The following is an 18,790-nucleotide window of genomic DNA, read 5'->3' on the forward strand; positions in this document are numbered from 1 at the left end:
AGATGAGTGAGATAAAATATAGAAACTTCAAAATATAACTAAATATGCAAAGAAAGCAGCTGATTGTGGCGTACTCACAGTTATTTTTTACTTTCTGGTTCCACAATGTAACAGTGAATGAAACGTCTCGTGGTATTTGGATTGATTTCCGGAGGCCAGGGTTATGATACAGATCAGGTCAGGGATTCCTGCAGTCATAATTCAGTGAGTCATGATATGACAGATAATCATTGATGTTGTTTCTGTGTGGGAAGAGAAGCACTCTCCCCCTTATTCATCTACTTGACAGCTTGTATTTGTATTTCAGAGACTGAAAGCTACATAAACACAGGAGTTAATTTAATCTGACTGACATTAAATTTATTCAGGTCTACTCTGCACTTTTAACCTCAGACTGTACCAAGTTCTCCAACATGGGGGTTGCCTTTTAAATCTAAGTTGTTCCCTTTTACTTGCAGTATGCCTCCAGCTCCTCTGGAGGGGAGAGTTCCTGCGAGGAAGGCCCAACCCGTCGGCCCCCTCATCTTCGGCCCTTCCACCCTCGGACTGTGGCCCTGGACCCAGACATCCCCCTACTGCTCTCCAGTGATCCAGACTATTCCTCCAGCAGCGAACAGTCCTGTGACACCGTCATCTACGTTGGGCCTGGAGGGATGGCAGTATCCGACCGAGAGCTGAGCGACAATGAGGGCCCACCTTCCTTTGTCCCCATCATCCCCTCCCTGAACAAAAAGAGGGTCAAAGAAGCACCTAGGACTGATAGCAACCACCTTAAGTGCAACACATTTGCAGAGCTGCAGGAGAGACTGGATTGCATCGATGGCAGTGAGGGCCCGTCCACATTCAACTCAGAGACTGCAGTGGCACCAGCAGTGAAGACCGGATCTGCTAAACCTGTAGAGGAGATGCTGCCATCCACACATGACAAGAACTCCTCCCAGGGCCTCTCAGAAAGTATACCAACAACATTCGCACCAGATCAGAGGGAGTTCACGCTCCACTCAGGTGGATGCCTCGAGGACTCCTCCAAAAGGACAAGTGCAGACGGGGAAAAACTCTCAGCCACCCCCATTCAGCCATGCTTGATGGGGCCCAGCTGGGCTTCCAGCCAGGACTCAGAACCTGTGGTGCGTGAGAAGGTCTACCTTAGAGAAGGTGTGCCTAGGCCTTCAGCCTCACCATCCCTACACAGGACTTCCAGGGCAGCACCTAAGCCTGAAGAGGCTCTCAGCAGGATTCCCCCAGTAGGGATGAGCTATCAAGGCCTCCCTCTTCGGCCACCTGACATGGACAGGGCCCATCATACCAGCAGGTACCCTGCTGAAGTCAGCAACCTCCGGGCAGCTCTGTTGGGAAGATGCCTGGACAGGGATTTTTTGAGGACCACCGTCACACTGCAGCAGCCTGTGGAACTGAACGGGGAGGATGAGCTCGTGTTCACTGTCGTTGAGGAGCTTCCTCACGGTCTGGTTCCAGACAACGGCCGTCCCTCCAACCTCCTCAACTTTAATGCTGACCTATCTCTGCAGGCCTTAGCCTCTGGTTCTGGTCCAGTCAGCATCATTAGCAGCATCAACGATGAGTACGATGCATACACATCACAGCATGAAGCTGAGCCACTGGAGTGGCAGCCGTCAGTCAGTTCATGGCCGGTTGAGAGTGAAGGCAGCCGTTTGACAGGCAGGCCTTTCCTGAGTGATGAGACGGTTTCTGCAGAGAGTTCGTTCATGCTGACCTCACCAAGTTTATTCCACAGGCAGCCTTTTCTGCAGCATGGCCTGAAGAGCTCATTGAATGACAGCGGCATCTGTTTCTCAGAGCTGGACAGTGACCCCGCTACCCCAAACAAACCACCTTTTACCAAGTGCCCGCCATCCCCTGACTCAACCAAAGCCTCCCCCAAATGCTCCCCTAAGGTGAGAGCTAGCACCCTTAACACTGCAGTGTCAGCACAGATTCCCCATCACTCCAGCCTTCCCTGGAAAACCAAGCCTACCTCATCTGCAGCTGTGGGCTGCAGCCGGCAAGAAGGCAGACACGAAAATACTTTGCTTCAGGGAAGCAGTTACTTTGATCCCAGAGAGGCTGAATTCCTCTCTGCAGGTAAACCACCAAGAAGTGGCACAACTATCGTTTCCTCCAAGAAGTCTGGAGGGAACAGCAACAGTGTACCTCGGCCTCCAAAGGCACAAGCCTCCTCTTCAGCTCAGAGGGTCGTGGATGGATGTGAGAAGTCCAGCAGAAGAGGAGATACTCTCATCAAGCTGCCGAGGCTCACCCGAGGAGCAACAACTCTGGGAACCATTTCCACCCCTCAGAGCTTTGAATCTAAATGGAGTCATGAAGCCCCATCAGCGATCGGCACACTGAGGTTTTCATCGCTGGGAAAAAAGTCAAATGGACAAAAGAGCAGCACAATCTCCAAGTCTGGATCTGGAAATATCTCTCCTCCATCTCCACCTGTCCGACAGTCCAGTCAAGATCTAAAGACGAGGTCTCCAAGTGCCTTAAAAACCAGCGGCGACACTGGAAAGTTTGCGTTCCCTAAAGCCTCAGCTTCAGAGGAGGAATTCGGAGTCAGGCTTAGAGCTGATTCGTTCAGCCATAGGACATCCAGTTTAAAGACCGATCACGGTTCTACTAAGACATCTTCCAGCCTGAAGTCCAGAGGGGCCAAAGCAGATTCTTCCAGGTACTATGGGAGTCTGATGTCTCTGGAGAGATGTGAAAGTCCAACTTCAGCTGGTTCCAAATCTGAGGTGTTGAAGGAGAACAGTAGTGTCGTTTCAGGCGCCAGCACCAGGGCCACTAGATTAGTACCAAGACTTGGGCTTCCAGCCTCCACCTCAGTCTTGTCCTCTCAAGTCTCTCTTTCTGGTTTTGCGACCTCCAGTAAACTGGGTCAAGTCCGAGGCAGCGGAGGTTCCCGAACAGCTGCTTTAGGTGGGATAAAGGTTCGAACAATGTCTGCAAGCAGCTCCAAGAGCCCGAGCTCTTCCCCAAAACCTCCTGATCATGCAGCTGGACGCAATGTCAGCCTGCCTCCAACTGGCAAGTCCCCTGCTCGCTCTGGAACTGGAGCCAAGACTGGGAGAGGCACCATCATGGGCACAAAGCAGGCCATCAACAGGGCAGCCAACAGCCGGGTCAGTGAGCTGGCTGCTGGGAGCCCTAGAAAGCAGCTGAGTCAGGGGTCTGGACCTGACAGCACACCACTGCCATCGCCTTATAGCAAGATTACGGCACCTCGGAGGCCACAGCGCTACAGCAGTGGGCATGGCAGCGACAACAGTAGCATCCTCAGTGGGGAGCTGCCCCCTGCCATGGGCCGCACCGCCTTGTTTTACCACAGCGGAGGCAGCAGCGGCTACGAGAGCATGATCCGAGACAGCGAGACCACCGGCAGCACCTCATCAGCCCATGACTCTATGAGTGAGAGTGGAGCATCATTGTCCAACAGAGGCAGAGTTTCCAAATCACCCAAAAAGAGAGGAAATGGTGAGTCCATATCTTAGAGGCAGAAATGTTTTTTTCAGGTTAAAATGGTGATTTCGTTGGTGGAGATGAGACATAGCTGATCAGTTTAACACTTGAAAGAGGCACTACTGAACCCCCCTCATCTATCTTGCATCTTATATGTACTCTGAGCTCCTACCACATAGTAAAAGTCAGTTCTATATTTACTCTTGTTTTATCTTTTCTTCTGTCCCTTTCTCTCTTTTTTCTCTCCTTCTCCAATAATATCCTTGTACGTTTGTTGAATTAACCACTTTGCCATTAAACTAGTCAGGAATGCGAAGGAGTTTAAAGATCAGGGTTGCATGGTGCAACTTTAACTTGGAGATTTCACTCAGGATTCAAAGCAAACGGCCTCTGCAGGTTGCCATAAGAATATCTTTCACAGTTTTTAATATCATGTCCATGCTTACATCCTCCTAGAGAGGCGTGAAGATAAACTGTAATAATGGATGCTGTCACTCTTATGCTTCTCTCAGTTATTTTGTGGAGATAAAAATGTGGATCCTGATAATGGTCTAGGAGGAAAGAACATTGAGCCACTAAAATCAACAATTGGTGCCACAGATTTCAAAAATGACTGTCCATATTAAGTTCAGTTTATTTACATAACCCCTATTCACCACAAAAGTCATCTCATAGCAGATTATAGGTCTGAATAAGTAAATAATCTATTTCTAACCCAGGTATTCCACGGTGAGGAGAGGTGCATCATGGGACATCCTTCAATAGTTTTGGCTTATATAAGCATAACTAAAGGTTTGGGTTAGGGTCCCCAAGCCAGCCCTAGCTTTATCAAAAAAACAAAAAGGTTTAAAGCAGAGATAGGCAACGTCAGACCTTGAGGGCCACAGTGTTTTAGGTTTAATATGTTTCCTTGTTTTAAAACCCCTGTTTCAGTCACCCAGTCTTTGTGCTGAACTTCACAATAAGCTGCTGAATCCATTTGATTTGAATCAGGTGTGTTGGAACAGAGAAATATCTAAAATGGCAGGACAGTTGCCCTTGAGGACAGGAGTTTCCCATCCCTGGTTTGAAGGGTTCATGAATAAACAAATCAAAGTATCATCTGCGTAACTATAAACATTTCTTCCATCCTGTCTAATAATAATACCTAATGGACTCATGTGCAACTTAAAAAGTATCTGCCCAAGTAGAGAACCCCAAGGAACTCCATGACTTACTCTGCTGTAAAAAGAAGACTCATCGTTTACATGAACAAGCTGGACTTAAACCACCTGAATCCAGTTCTTTTAATCACAATAGCATGTTCAAGCTGCTCTAGCAGAATTTTCTGATCCCCTGAGATCCAACAGGACCAGAACAGACAGGAGTCCAATATTTTGGTTGATCTTGATATCATGATTTTAATATTTTTGCAAGTGTTATCAGCCTTGCTCATCTTTTCTTTCTGGGAGTTGTGCTCAGATTGTACAGACCTCAAAGTGTTTTTGTGACACAGAGAAGCATACAGCTCTCACCACGATGAACACTGCCCTCCTGCAGTCAAAGATGATGAACAAAGTTGGTTTATAAAAGCGTCTTTTAGATATTTAAAGAGGATGAGTCTGAGCTGATGGTGAATAAAAAGTAGTTTTCTCAACTCTCAGAGCAGCGTGGGAACCCACTGTTCCTCCTCCAAGGTGAAAGCAGAGCTAAGACATTATTGTTGCTGCTCTGTTTGTAACATAAGACACAAAAACCATAAAGATGAGTTATCTGAAGGTTTAAATTAACTTTTAATAGAGCAGAGGGCTTTTTGAAAAGGTCTGAAATATGAATGAAACATCAGCTCCTCTCAGAAAGCTGGTGTGCATTTCATCTGAGCGGGTTTGTTTTAAAATGAGGTTTAATGGTTAAAGTCTGCAAATGAGTCCGAAACTAAGAGCCATGAAACACATCTTCTCTGGAAGCCAAAGAGAGAAATTAACATATTGATGACTTTTACCAGATTGTGCTGCCATATCGGTGTGATGATAGGATGAACGCTGCTCTTCACAACAATATTATGGAACCTTTGAGAATGCAAGAAATCATGGCTGCACAATGAATCCATCTGTCTGCAGAGACGTCAACGCAGGGGCAGCGTCCTCCACCTCCAGCTGATTACGATTCATGCTGCAGATCCAGGAGTGCACGTTGGATCTGTGCTCGTGTGATCCTCCTACCGTCAGATCAACTCATTTCTGCATCATGAATGTTTCATGAGGCCGATTCCCAGAGTACATATCCAATTATCACACACACACTCCCTCCTCAGTCAGGATGTTAATCTTCAATGGTATCTGTTGTGTTGCTCTTTCTTCCTCCTGGTTAGTTTGTCAGATTACACCTCCAAGCCATTTTTGGCTATTTTTTGATTATCTGATATTTTTCTAAATGTTAAAATACACAGTATAAACCAGTCTATAGGAGGTGAAGCTTTTAATCCCAGTCAGCATGCAGACATGATGTTTCCAGCCTCAACTGGCAGATTCTGAGGCTAAAATGATGTAAAATCAATGTATCAATAGATAAAGCAGCATAAAGGCCGACCAGAAGAAGAAAGCAGAATTTATTACTAATTTATTTATTACTAACAGAACTTCCAGGAGAAAAAATATTGGCATTGAAACAAACACAAAACAAAAACTAATTACTTATTTACACTTTTGTCTCATTTCCAGTTATTCCTGCTACTATTTACCTGCTATCCTCACTAAACCAACTCCAGCTCAGCTGCTTTGTGGCGCCACCGTGCATCAGAAACATCTTCTTGGCTTTATTCCAGCCATAGAGGAGCATTATTTTTCTTCTTTTCACACACACATAGAACTTTCTGCTCACTGGTTGATCTTTGGCTGCTCCTGATTGGACGTTACCGTCAATTTAGGCTCTCTGATTGGTGGAAAGTCTGACAGGAAGTGGTTTTATCATAATTTCCGGGTCAAAATAGAGGTCTTGTAGCAACATAGTAGTGATAGTAATCTTTTTTAAGATGAATTTGTGATAGGTAATGGTGCTATCATGGATCATTGTGGATTTACCACAGAGTCTCTGAATAAAACTACATTTAGCAGCTGAATTGTAAACCTCCTGGATGGGATATAAATGCCTGGAAAACTTCCGTAGATCATCTAAAGCGTTATCTATCCATCACAATTTACCCCACAGAGCTGTACACTACCATTCCTGAGAAACTGCTGACCATCTTTGCGATAGTTCTTGGAGGTGCAGGAGATCTGGTGGAGTTTTAAGGGTTAAAGCAACCACTTAAATTAAGCCAACTGCTGCCGCAGGATAAGAAATCTAGAAGTGTAAATAAAGAGGTAAATGTGTGTGAGGCTTCCCTCACTCCTGAACAAGACCCTGAGATGCCTGAACTCCTCCACTTGGGGCAGGACCTCATTTCCAACCTGTAGAGACCATGAAAATATTTAGCAACATTAAAATGCTTAAGTTCTGATCAAAGTTCACATGCTGATAGGCTTCTCTGGAAACATCTTCCACTCGAGGCTCGAATGTCAGCTTGTTTGTTTGCAACTTGCATCACAAGTTAAACTCTTTGTTCGTTACTGTGACCAGATGCAGTATTTGAGTTGCTGCTAAACACCATCAACAATCTGATAACCACAGAAGGTTTGATTCTTCCAGAAATGATCTCCTGATCAATAAATTCTTCACATTCTCCCTAACATCCAGGAAGGATGTGCTGCAGTAGTCAGTAAATGAGTCTAAGTAGGCCTCAATTAAAATATACTAAACAAGATTAAAAAATACAGGAAAAATACAGAAATATAGAAGAAAATAGAATAAAGTGAAGCGACATCAGTGCAAATTTGAGTAAACTTTTGAAATAGAGCTCACAATATTTGTTTCCAGTCGATACTTTCTGGCCCTCAATGCATTCACATAAATGGAGCGTGTTGGACATCAGGCTCCTATGATGGCACACACGTGTCACGTGAAAGCAGCGTGGAGAATTTTAGCTCGCGACTGCACCTCGTTCATTTAAAAGAGCCGTTCAAAAGAATCTATTCGTTCATGAGAGTCACATCTCTAATTGATAAGTAGTGTAATAAATAGAATAAAAATGGATTAAATGTAATTTTTGTCCCACCTTTCAAACTTCCAGTTTCCAAGTTTGATCCAACCAGCCTTTATAAACACAGGCTGGATTTTATTCACATCCTGAATCCTCCTTTTTTTCCAGGAGGCTTCCTCCGGCGGCGGCTGATCCCAGCCCCCCTTCCGGACTCTTCCTCGCTGGGAAGGAAGGTGGGGGGTCAGTGGGTGGACCTTCCCTCGCTAGGCGGCGCCCTGAAGGAGCCGTTTGAGATAAAGGTGTATGAGATCGATGACCTGGAGCGTCTGCAGAGGAGGAGGGAGGCGGTGACGGGTTCAGAGGTGAGGACATGAAATGAGATGGGTTGAGTCTGGAGAAGAAGTCTGATCTTCACCTGAGCTGAGGAGGGTTGCAGTGATGAATGAAGCAGCTTGCTCTTTATGGCCTCCGCCTCTCGATGTTAACGGCTCATTGACCCTCAGCTGCAGAGCGCTGAACAGTGTCGGCGAGGAAGCAGCTCTGATTAATTTTCACTTAGAGGAAGATGATGATGAGTGAGGCATGTTTCCAGTAAATTCTCACTCTGCTTTCTCTCTCTGTTGTTCCCCAGCAGCTGTTCCACGATGTGAAAAAAGTGAGTTCCTCCAGAAACAAATGTTCCATCCACAGAGAAAGTTTTTCAACTCAGTTTTTTTGTGTCAGAAAGCAAAAACTGAACTGTCCGACTGGAGGTTGAACATCAGAATCCTCTTGGCCGAGCTAGACATGTCATGGGAAGAGAGGGTGGGTAAGACTTTATCAGGCTAGTTCCATGTTAGGGGCTGTCTGGCTGCTGATACTGGGGCTGGGGTCTGTCTCAGTCTGATCTGTGGCCTTCCTTACAAAAACGTTGGAAATATCTCAGTTTCTATTCATTCTTATATCTTCTCATACAAACTCAGACTGGTTACAGGATATATTTCTTCATATTTTCATGTTGTAGTTACTTTAAAACCAACTAGCAGCCTTGCTAGCCTCCTGTTTAAATTAAACTGGATTATGTAGCACTAGCTTAGTTAACGCTACGTGAATTCTTAGCTTAGATTCTTATTAGAGTCACTGGGTTATGGCAGGTTGATCCCTTACTGATTAGCAATGGAGCTCAGATTAACGAACTCAGTGCTGTAGGGCTGTAGGAACACTGTTCCATAGGTGCCCAAAGCCGCATTCGTTCTCCAACAGGAGGTTAAATCCGAATGTTTAAATGTGTTAGCTGCCCAGTTATAATACATGTAACTTGGCATGGCCAACCCTCCCAGCTCCCTCCGTCTTTCCAGGCACTCCTTCCTGATACACATTATCTTCTTATTCAAAACATACAGGGAGGTAGCTTTATCTAGTTCTTAAAAAAAACTATGCTATATATACAGGAATGCTTTGAAAAAGAAATAAAATTTTTGTCATTTTGACGTGACAGAATTTATGTATTGTGCCACTGACAAGGGAAGACTTGACCAACGGTCCATCTTTTTTGGGCTGCATCAGAGCTGGTTTGAAGTTATGTTTAAAGAGGTCCGTATAATGTTTGGTTATTGATACACCCAAATAAGTAAATTTGTCTTTGCTTATCTTGATTTGGGTAAGTGTCCATTGCTCTTTGATCAGCTTTATCATTGACTGGAAAAATTTGACTTTAACTTTATAACCTGAAAATGGACCAAAATCTGTGATAATTTTCATAGCAGTTGGAATGGAATCACAGGGATCAGACAGAAAAAGGAGAAGATCGTCAGCATACAATGCAAATTTGTGTATATATCCTCCTCTGCTAATTGCTATCCTCTCTCAGTGACACAGCCAGGGGTTTAATAGCAACATCAACAAGCAAAGGAGATAGGGGGCAGCCTTCCTTGCTCCTCTTAGTACAGAAAAATACTTAGATATATTGTTTGTCCTGACTGCAGCCTGTTGACGTGTGAAAATGTGCATGTTTAAGATGAGTTAATTATCTGTGGTCCAGGACACTGAAACAAACTTCAGGGTGGTGTCCAGATCTCATCCTTTTGTCCCGGAGATGGACAATGTTAATAAGGAAGTATTTTCCTTCTAGAGCTTCACAGTTGTGGTAAAGATCCATGCCAATCAGGCTCTAAGGGTTCAACTAAACACCTAACTGGTTTATTGTTAGTTAACATACATTACGTTAAATTTCACAACACTGAGACTTTGTGAGCTGAAAACCAACAGAAGTTCAGTCAGAAACAATTCATCACTTCCTGTTTGGATTTAAACAAACGGAAACTTCAGTGGAATAAGAAAAATATTTAGTTTGATGTAAACTACATTCTTCTTACGATGCAGCCGTCATGGAAAGCATTTTACCCTTCACATGCAGTTCCTCTCATGGCCACCGGAGGTCATTGTTTTATTTATTTGTTTTCTTTTTGTTTGTTTTTGTTTGGTTGTTTTCTGTTTGTTTTTTTTCATAGTCAATCATGTCTGGAAGCATGTAGAATACAATCCTGAACACATTTTGAGGAGAAGGCCAGTCTCAATTATTCATAACTTGCATTATGTGTCAGGGCACCATTTTGTTGGTTCCCAAAACCAAATCTGACATCTATCTGCTCACGAAAAATGTACATATTTTTCCAGCATAAATTTATGTTATAATTCCTTCTGAGTTTTTTATTTCTGCATGTCTGTCGGCAAAAATGAACGAAAACTACCAAACTGAATTTTATTAAACTGAGAGAAGCTGAACAAATTTTCCTGGGATTTTCAGGAATGTTTTTATTGTTGGGATTAACTTTAATTTCTAATGTTTATCTTTGAAAATATTCAATTTATTCTTAATTCAAACTTTTTAATATGCATGCTGACAACATCAAACAGTGGGAAAGAAAAATAAATCACATTAAATAATAAATTAAATTAACATTAGATAAAATATAGATTTAATAACTAAAATAATTAAACTAATGGATCTAATAATAAATGTTCAGACATTATAGTCTCACACACACCTCATCTGGTTATTATCAGTCCATAAATTAGATGGACGGGTTTTTTTTTTGCTGCTTATTCCAGCAGAACTCAGCTCCTCATCCTCCTCTGATGACGTTTGAGAACAGAAAATTTGTCAGTAACATTTTATGGGTCATTTTCCAGCTATGAAACCTGTTCTGGATTTCTGGCCGGTGGCTCGTCTATAGTCAGAGACATAAAGGAAGAAGAGTTTCATTTATGTTTTGGGGATTTTTCAGCAGCTTCCACAAATATTTGCGTGGAAGCTGAGTGATAGGATTCCCAGGTCCAGCAGGGTGAGGGTTGTTTTCCTGATGTTTGCAGGTGACATGAATCAGGTTTATATGAATTCACTCATTTTTCTTTGTAAAGCAAAAACAAAGGAGAACAAGAACTGACCCTGCTCAGAACTGAATCCCATTTATTCCTATTTATTTAATTTTAAGGTTATTTATGGACCGGGAGGCAGAACCTGGTCAGTTTCAGCTCTTTAAAACAGAACAAATGTTCATCTTTTAGAACCAAAGACAGAAATATTTTTTATTTTTATTTGCAGTGTTTTTAAAATAAAATGTAAATGCCTCCTGGTAAAAACACTTCCACTTCCACAGCTGTACCCGTGTGAAGCAGAAAGGCTTCCTGTGATCCACCTGCTGTCCTTAATCCTCCGTCTCCGTCCTGCAGATTAACTCTGCAGATTAATGCTAATTTTATCTCTGGCTGACTCTTAATTAAATCCATCTGTGGACACAGATTGAAGTCTCAGAGCAGGTTAGAGGCCCTCGTTCCGCTCTTCGTAATCCTCCTCCTCCCTTCTTTAAATCACCCGACACTCTGCAGCTTCGCAGCACAAAGACTCTGCAAGGTTCTGGATCTGACCCGGTTTCTGTTTGGTCCACAGGGTCTGCTCTACTTCAACGCCCGGCTGAGGATGCTGGAGAGGAGGCAGCAGCAGATCAGAGAGCTGAGGAGCAAACACGAGCAGCTGAAGGTGGAGCTGGAGGAGGCCAAAAACCGGCTGATGCTCCAACCGAGCAAGTGGAGCGGAGAGTGTGAGTAGAGCCGACAGACCCGGTTTACAGCAAACCGATGCAGCTTTACAGAGTTCTGCTTCACTGATGCAGCTCCAGGAGTTGAAGCAGAAATCTTACAAACATTTCTGAATTGTTCCGTTAGTTTTTTGGTTCTTTTTACTGTATTTGGCTCAGTGGGTAGAGCGGTTGTTCCGTCGCCCAAGGGTTGCCTGTTCGATCCCGGCCTGGACAGCTCATGTCGAAGTGTCCCTGAGCAAGACACCAAACCCCTAATTGCTCCTGATGGGTCATGGTTGAGAGCCTTGCATGGCAGCTCCCACCATCAGTGTGTGAATGTGTGTGAATGGGTGAATGTGACGTACATGTAAAGAGCTTTTTAAGTACAGACCATAACCGTATTTATTTAAATTTTATGTTTAAATATTTAGTTTTATTTTTTTAATGATATGTTTTTAAAAGATGTGGACCCCAGGAAGAGTAGTCTTCACTTTGGTGAAGATTAATGGGGATCCATAATAAATTAAACTAAAATTATTTATTAATTCATTTTCTATACCGCTTAGTCCAGTTCAGGGTTGTGGGGAAGCTGGAGTCTGTCCCAGCGATTAGCAGGTGAGGGGCAGGTACACCTGGACAGGTCACCAGTCCATCAAGGACAATACAGAGAGAGAAACAACCACTCACACCCACTCGTAGGGAGAATTTCCAGCAGTTTTTCTCAGTCCTGGTCCTCAGGACCCACCGCCCTGCATGCTTTAGATGTAGCTCTAACTAACACACCTGAATGAAAAGAATGGCTCGTTAGCAGGCTGCAAAGAACTCGACGAGAACGATCATTAATCTGATCGGATAAAATAGGAACACATCCACCATCCACCTGACCACCTGACCAACAGTTTTCCACTTTGCCTCAGAACATTTTAGCCCGTCGTTAACGGAGACGAGTTTCTGAACCTGGAGACTTTCCTACAGAAATAAAGCTGCTTGGTTTGCTGAGTTTGACTCGTGTTACAGACGAGGTTCCTTCTCCCGTATTTTTTTTTTTTTTTTTTAAACGTTGCATCATCTCCTGTCTGTTTCCTCTGCCTCCAGTTGACGTGGACCAGGACCTGGACCGGGACTCCCAGGAGTACCTGGATGCTCTGGTTCAGGTGACGTCAGAGCTGGAGTTCTGTGTCAATCTCTGCAAGTCCCGTGTGATGATGGAAACCTGCTTCGACGTCGCCGTGACAACCACTGCTGCGGTGCCGGGCGGCCAGCAGAGGATGGAGGCGTGACGTCCAATTGATTCATTCATCCACCCATTAACAGAGACGTGGAAGAAGAAGCATGTTTGTGACAGACTGATGGACTCTTTCTGGATCGCCATGGAAACGGATGTTTGTTGTGTTACAGCCGAGCAACCAGCTGCTGGTCCTGATCAGGTCAGAGAAGATAAACAGGACAGAAGCTCTGGAAGTGCCTTTCTATTTATTATCTACTGAAACTTATTTATTTAAGTCTTCTTTTCCTTATTTATCATATTTATGTTTCTATGGTGCTGATCTGATTAAATTTGTTATGCAACAGGATGTAGAAGATGAGAGTTTAGAAATAAAAGAGGCTTTAGGTTTAGAGAGATCAGAGGAAACATCAGAAGAGTTGATATTGTTATTAGAATAAAACGGATGGTTTAACTGCCTTTGACACCAACACAGTTTGAGTGAGGAAGATGAAATCATCCTCGCAGTCGAACATTAAACTAATTCATTCTCATGTGATAATAAAGATGCTCCTTTAGCTGCAGAACCAGCCTGAAATCTACCTGCTTTTTAGTTTTATTCCGGTTGTATCTGAGTAATAACCTGCACACAATGCTGCTGAAATCCACCTGAAACTGCAGGAGCAACGTAAACCCGGAATCACTCCGGGGGAGTCGCCGTTAGCCGAAGGAAAACTTCAGCTTTTATTCTGTTTGGCTGCAGTTTAGTTTTAATCCGATCTGCTGCTGATCAGCTGCTATCAAACATTCACCACGTTAAAAGTTCTAATTATTGCATTTTTCTTACAAACTTTAAACACAACTAAACCCACATCAGTTTCTTTTTTTTTTTTTTTTTTTTTTTTTTTTTTACTTGTCCTGTCCAGCATCATAGCAGTAAAATGATAATCTGGTTTCTGTATCGTGCTGAACAAATTTGCTCTGCCAAGGGGAGCCCTATGGGTAAGGCTCCTCTTGATAATGTGATTAATTAATTAATTTATTTACTTTGAATCACGGAATCTATGTAATCTTGCTGGATTGCATGTTTACATTCAGCCGGAGCGAAACTGGCCTGAGCGCTCTGAGCATGCTCCAGTTCCCATCCTGGACTTTCACCCAGCAACACACGAAGAAGTCAGTACCAACAGAAAATGATTAGATTAATAAAACCAGAAAAGCGTACGTCACCTCACAGCTGGATCCAGTTTGCCACCAGATAAACGGGTTGTTTTAATATAGGAGCAAAAAAAGCTTTAACCCTGAAAACTTCAAGCCATTGTTTTGCTGTTTTTTGACCATCTGCTTTTTTTTTAATGTATAACTACATGTAGAAGCTCAACCTCTTTAATCCCAGTCAGCATCAGACATGATGTTTCCAGCCTCAGCTGTCAGATTATGAGGGTAAAATGATGTAAAATGAATGTATGAATAGATATAGCAGCATAAAGGCCGACCAGAAGAAGAAAGCAGAATTTATTACTAACAGAACTTTGTAGAAATAACACACAGATCAACAGTGACCAAGCCTTTTCTCATCTGCCAAATTCTCTCAAGTCTTTGCTTTCAGGAGAAAAAATATTGTTATTGAAACAAACACACAACAGAAACTATTTCCATGTTTCCACTTTTTCCTCATTTCCAGTTATTCCTGCTACTATTTACCTGCTATCCTCACTAAACCAACTCCAGCTCAGCTGCTTTGTGGCGCCACCGTGCATCAGAAACGTCTTCTTGGCTTTATTCCAGCCATAGAGGAGCATTATTTTTCTTCTTTTCACACACACATAGAACTTTCTGCTCACTGGTTGATCTTTGGCTGCTCCTGATTGGACGTTACCGTCAATCTAAGCTCTCTGATTGGTGGAAAGTCTGACAGGAAGTGGCTTCATCATCATGTCCAGGTCTAAATAGAGGTCTCTTAGCAACATAGTAGTGATGGTGATGTTTTTATGGTGAAATGTGATAAAAAATGCTGTTATCATGGATCATTGTGGATTTGTGGACAAGCTCTGAGCTGGAGGCTTGTGTGTGACCTGCTGTAATCCAGCTGTGCAGAAACATGTCGACTTCGGTGTGTGTGCTGCTGTAATTTGGTTCTGGCTCAGAGACAAACAGAATCGTGATCATTATTCTGATCAATTAAACCTGATCGTGAGAAGAGGATAAAAGAGAAAAGGCGGAGCTGAAGCGGGAACTTGTATTTCTTTGCACCTCTGGAAGTCGCTCTGCGTTCAAACCTCAGGCTCTTTTTAAAGTTGCTGCATGAAAACTTTTCTCCTTTTTTATGTCGTTTATTTCCGGGGTTGTTTCACAAACTTTTTTTAGTTACTGATGTGAACCTTTAATAAAAGATCCAGATGTTTGGTTTTTATTTGGTTTTGTACTGTACAGTTTTCTAATAATTTCTAAAGAGAAGTGTGTGAAACATGGAAATGTACAAGTGGGTCGCCTCGTCTCATTCGTGTCAATAAAGATCAGAGTCTGATAAAAAGTTTTTCATTTGTGTTCACAGTTTGAGTTTAACCCCATCAAACCCATTGACCTCAGAACTGATACGAACATTGGTTCAAGGAGATACAGGATATCCAGCAGATTAACTGGTGACAGGTCAGGGTGTCAGGATTGGGTATAAAAGCAGCATCCACCAAATGTTTCCTTTTTCCAGGCAGAGACACATCGTGGTTCATCAGTTTGGTCCAAACACCATCAGAAAAATCATCAATAAGTCCAACAAATATTTCTCAATATGGCAGATTGTAAAGAACTTTGCTCTTTTAGCATCTACAGAGCAGAATATTAAAAAAGACAGAAACAACTCCAGATCACCACTGGGTCCAGAACCAGAACCTGGATTACACAAGGAGGAAGACGGATATGAACTCTGGACACCAACTCATCTCAGATGGAAGAAAGACAGTGGACACATGTCCTGTGGACACATGAGTCCATGTTTCAGCTGCATGTTTTATGTGCTCGGTGTCTTCCCCAAGAACACTATCACACATAATCAGGTGAAGCCAGGAATCGATCCACTAGATAGCTGCTCTTCCTCCTGAGCTCCAACCAAGCGTAGGCGACCCAAATACCATGTAAACATGTCTGAGGCTGAGAGGACATGTCGTGAGGACGTGTCTGCGTAAAAGAGGACGTCTGGTTACTCTAAGTTTACTCAAACGGACCAAACCGCCTGGACAACATCACGCAGTTACAACAATTGTTCACTAGGGGGCGATATTCCCCAAAACAACCGAGGAGTGAAACGACTTCCTCTTCAACTTGAACTTTTCTTCATCACTTAAGTTTTCGTTCTTAAATCTGTCAGATTTTATCTGATCTTTATTCTCAAGTGAAAACTATTTTAAAATGTGTTTCCCTTGACTTCTTTCCTCATAAACTCGCTGGTTTCCAGATTGTTATTTCTTTAATGGAGCATCTTCCTCCTGTTGCAGGTGCCTCTTGCAGCCACAGATCACTTGCTGTTTGATCACAGGTCTGTTTAAAGTGGAGACAGCTGGGTTCAGCTGGAGTTCAGCTCCTCCATCAGAGCTTTGATGAGAGAATTCAGCATGGCGCTGCTTCTGGCTGCATATCATCGCTGCAGTGTTCCTCCTTTTGTATAAATTAAGATGTCGCTTCATCAGATTCATGATAAATATTCTCACAAAGAGGGAGACTTCCAAACTCTGCAGCTTTTCTCTCCTGTTTTAAAATGTTCTGCGGCAGCTTTCATGAAGACTTAGGGATGCAAAAGAGGCATAAAAAACACAAAAACGACGAAGAAATGCATCATGAAGATAAAACTGAAAGAACAACGAACCATAAAGTGAAAAATGACTCCAGAGATGAAACCAGTTCAGATGAACTCGCTGTGATTAGTTTTGACTCCTTAAATTAGTTTAAGCTAAAGATCAATGAAGTTAGATGCAGGAAAAGTACGATTTGACATTCTTTGGGTGTTACACTGCAGCAGATTATTGGACTTAACTGGTCAACATGGAGGGAAAAACACCATCATGGCTGCAGAGTCAGGAGTCTAAACTCCTCCTCCTCCTCACTCTGACTGCGTGTATGGATCTGCATCGATACATCAATAAACCAACAGCATCGATCATCCAGGACTCATCTGTTAGACGTTCTGCAGAAAGAACGTGTGGATTTGTTTCATGAGGAATAACGATGAGATCGTCAGACGTGGTTCTTATAACCAGCTTCTATAAATGTTTACTTCCTCCATCCTTTGTCGGTTTGGACCGGGTCATGTCAAAAATGTTCGGTGACCACCGAACTCTTCCTCTTCCTCGTCCTCTTCCTCCAGCCAGAGCTCCACGCTGGATTCTGTCACTGTTTGCAGAGCAGTTCCTCATGTCAAGGCTTCCAGTTCATTAATAAGGAACTGATGATGTGATGCAGGCTGCCTCGGGACCCTGTGAGTTCTTCCCTGGATGTTCTGTGTGAACGAAGCCATGAGGAAGATTAACGACTGAATGACCTTCACACACTGATGAACGCATTAACTTTATTGTCTCCTGTGTATCTACTTTCAGTTGTGGAGCAGCAGAGTGTGAAGGTCTGCAGGCTATGGCACAAATTTCCATATTCATGGAGTTAAATCGGAGCGATTAGAAGGTGGGAAGGGGTCGTTTCCATGGAAAACCTCTTCATGAGTTAGACTGGACTGATTGGGGGGTTAACTGACGCCTGCAGAGACGCTTCCAGGTAAAAGCTCAGGTTCGTCCTGCAGAGAAGAAATAATGAAGCAGGTGTGTCTGAAATTCGTCTGAGGTTTTATTTCTTTCTCTGTGAGCATCAAACACACACACTTCACACACAGATTTAAATCAGCAAAACCAGGTTTTCTCCACCAACGTCTCAGTGATTAAACTTCTAGAAGATGAAAACGTCCGCCTGTAATTCTGACTGAACATCAGCAAAGTTCAAGTTTATTCTACAGCACGTTTCTATAGCAACGACCACAGTCGCACAAACAGGCACAACAATAAAACATTTTAAATAAATACAAGAAAAACCATATTTAAAAGATAAAAACACAAATAGAATATAATACTTAAAGGTAATTAGAGTACTTGCTAGGAATGAACATCTCTACAGAGCAAAAAAAAAGTGGGTTTGAAGCAAAGTTTTAAAATCAAACTGAAAATGTTCTAACATGTTCTGGTCCACGTCTGAGGAAACTCTCACCTCTGGAGACACGAACATCTGGTCTGAGGAACCCCAGAGGCAGCTGTGAGGACCTCAGAGCTCTAATCATCTGGTGTTTCTGTTTCTCCTAATTTAATTTTTATTCATGACGTCACTTCCTGCAGAGAAGAAATAATCTGGCAGGTTTAATAAACTCATGACAACTTCAGGATTAACAGTTTTTATCTGGAATAATCAAATACAAGAAGACGAAAACAACGTGTGAGAAACAATCATGTAGAATATAAACATGATGTATAAAGAAAAATAAACATAAACATGAACATGAGCATAAACTAAGCTAAAAGCTCTAAAATGAGTTTAGAGTTTAGCTCGTGCAGCAAACCATGACTCAGCAGATCCATGAAATCATTTAATCTGCTTTAATCTCTGATGAGTTTTAACAGGAAGGGTTTGGTTTCTTGGTCCGGTCTAATTCCTGGTTCCTGTCACCTCCAGCACATTTCCTCCTCGCTGTGAATCAGGTTTGGCTCTCTCTGTTCCACCTGGTTCCACATGAACCTCACATCTGATGTTCGTTAACATTCATGGAAGAGGTGATGAGTGGTTGATCAGCTGGGACGGGGGTTCAGAAACAGTCCGAGACCTTCAGGTTGATGACCTCCTCCTACCCTGCTCAGTTTCTGATCATGAACTGAGGCAACACTTTGTTTATGAGACGTAAATGTTTTCTGGTGAGACTCTGAACAATCTTTCTATCAAGTTAAAAATCACCATTTTTACAGA

General features: G+C 42.9%; 1 protein-coding gene across 2 annotated transcripts in view; it reads left to right on the forward strand.

The window, feature by feature from the left end:
• kif26aa (kinesin family member 26Aa) overlaps positions 1 to 13,186 on the forward strand; it is a 31,048-nt gene extending 17,862 nt beyond the window's left edge. For both annotated transcript variants that reach the window (XM_041975423.1, XM_041975424.1), the window contains 4 exons: positions 459 to 3,498; positions 7,709 to 7,902; positions 11,469 to 11,619; positions 12,694 to 13,186. In XM_041975423.1, the coding sequence (XP_041831357.1) occupies positions 459 to 3,498; positions 7,709 to 7,902; positions 11,469 to 11,619; positions 12,694 to 12,878 (3,570 nt within the window). In that variant the 3' untranslated portion in view covers positions 12,879 to 13,186. The remainder of the gene's footprint in view (positions 1 to 458; positions 3,499 to 7,708; positions 7,903 to 11,468; positions 11,620 to 12,693) is intronic.
• Positions 13,187 to 18,790: the final 5,604 nt, after the last annotated feature.

This window comes from Melanotaenia boesemani, chromosome 22, assembly GCF_017639745.1.
Source record: "Melanotaenia boesemani isolate fMelBoe1 chromosome 22, fMelBoe1.pri, whole genome shotgun sequence".
Taxonomy (NCBI): Eukaryota; Metazoa; Chordata; class Actinopteri; order Atheriniformes; family Melanotaeniidae; genus Melanotaenia; species Melanotaenia boesemani.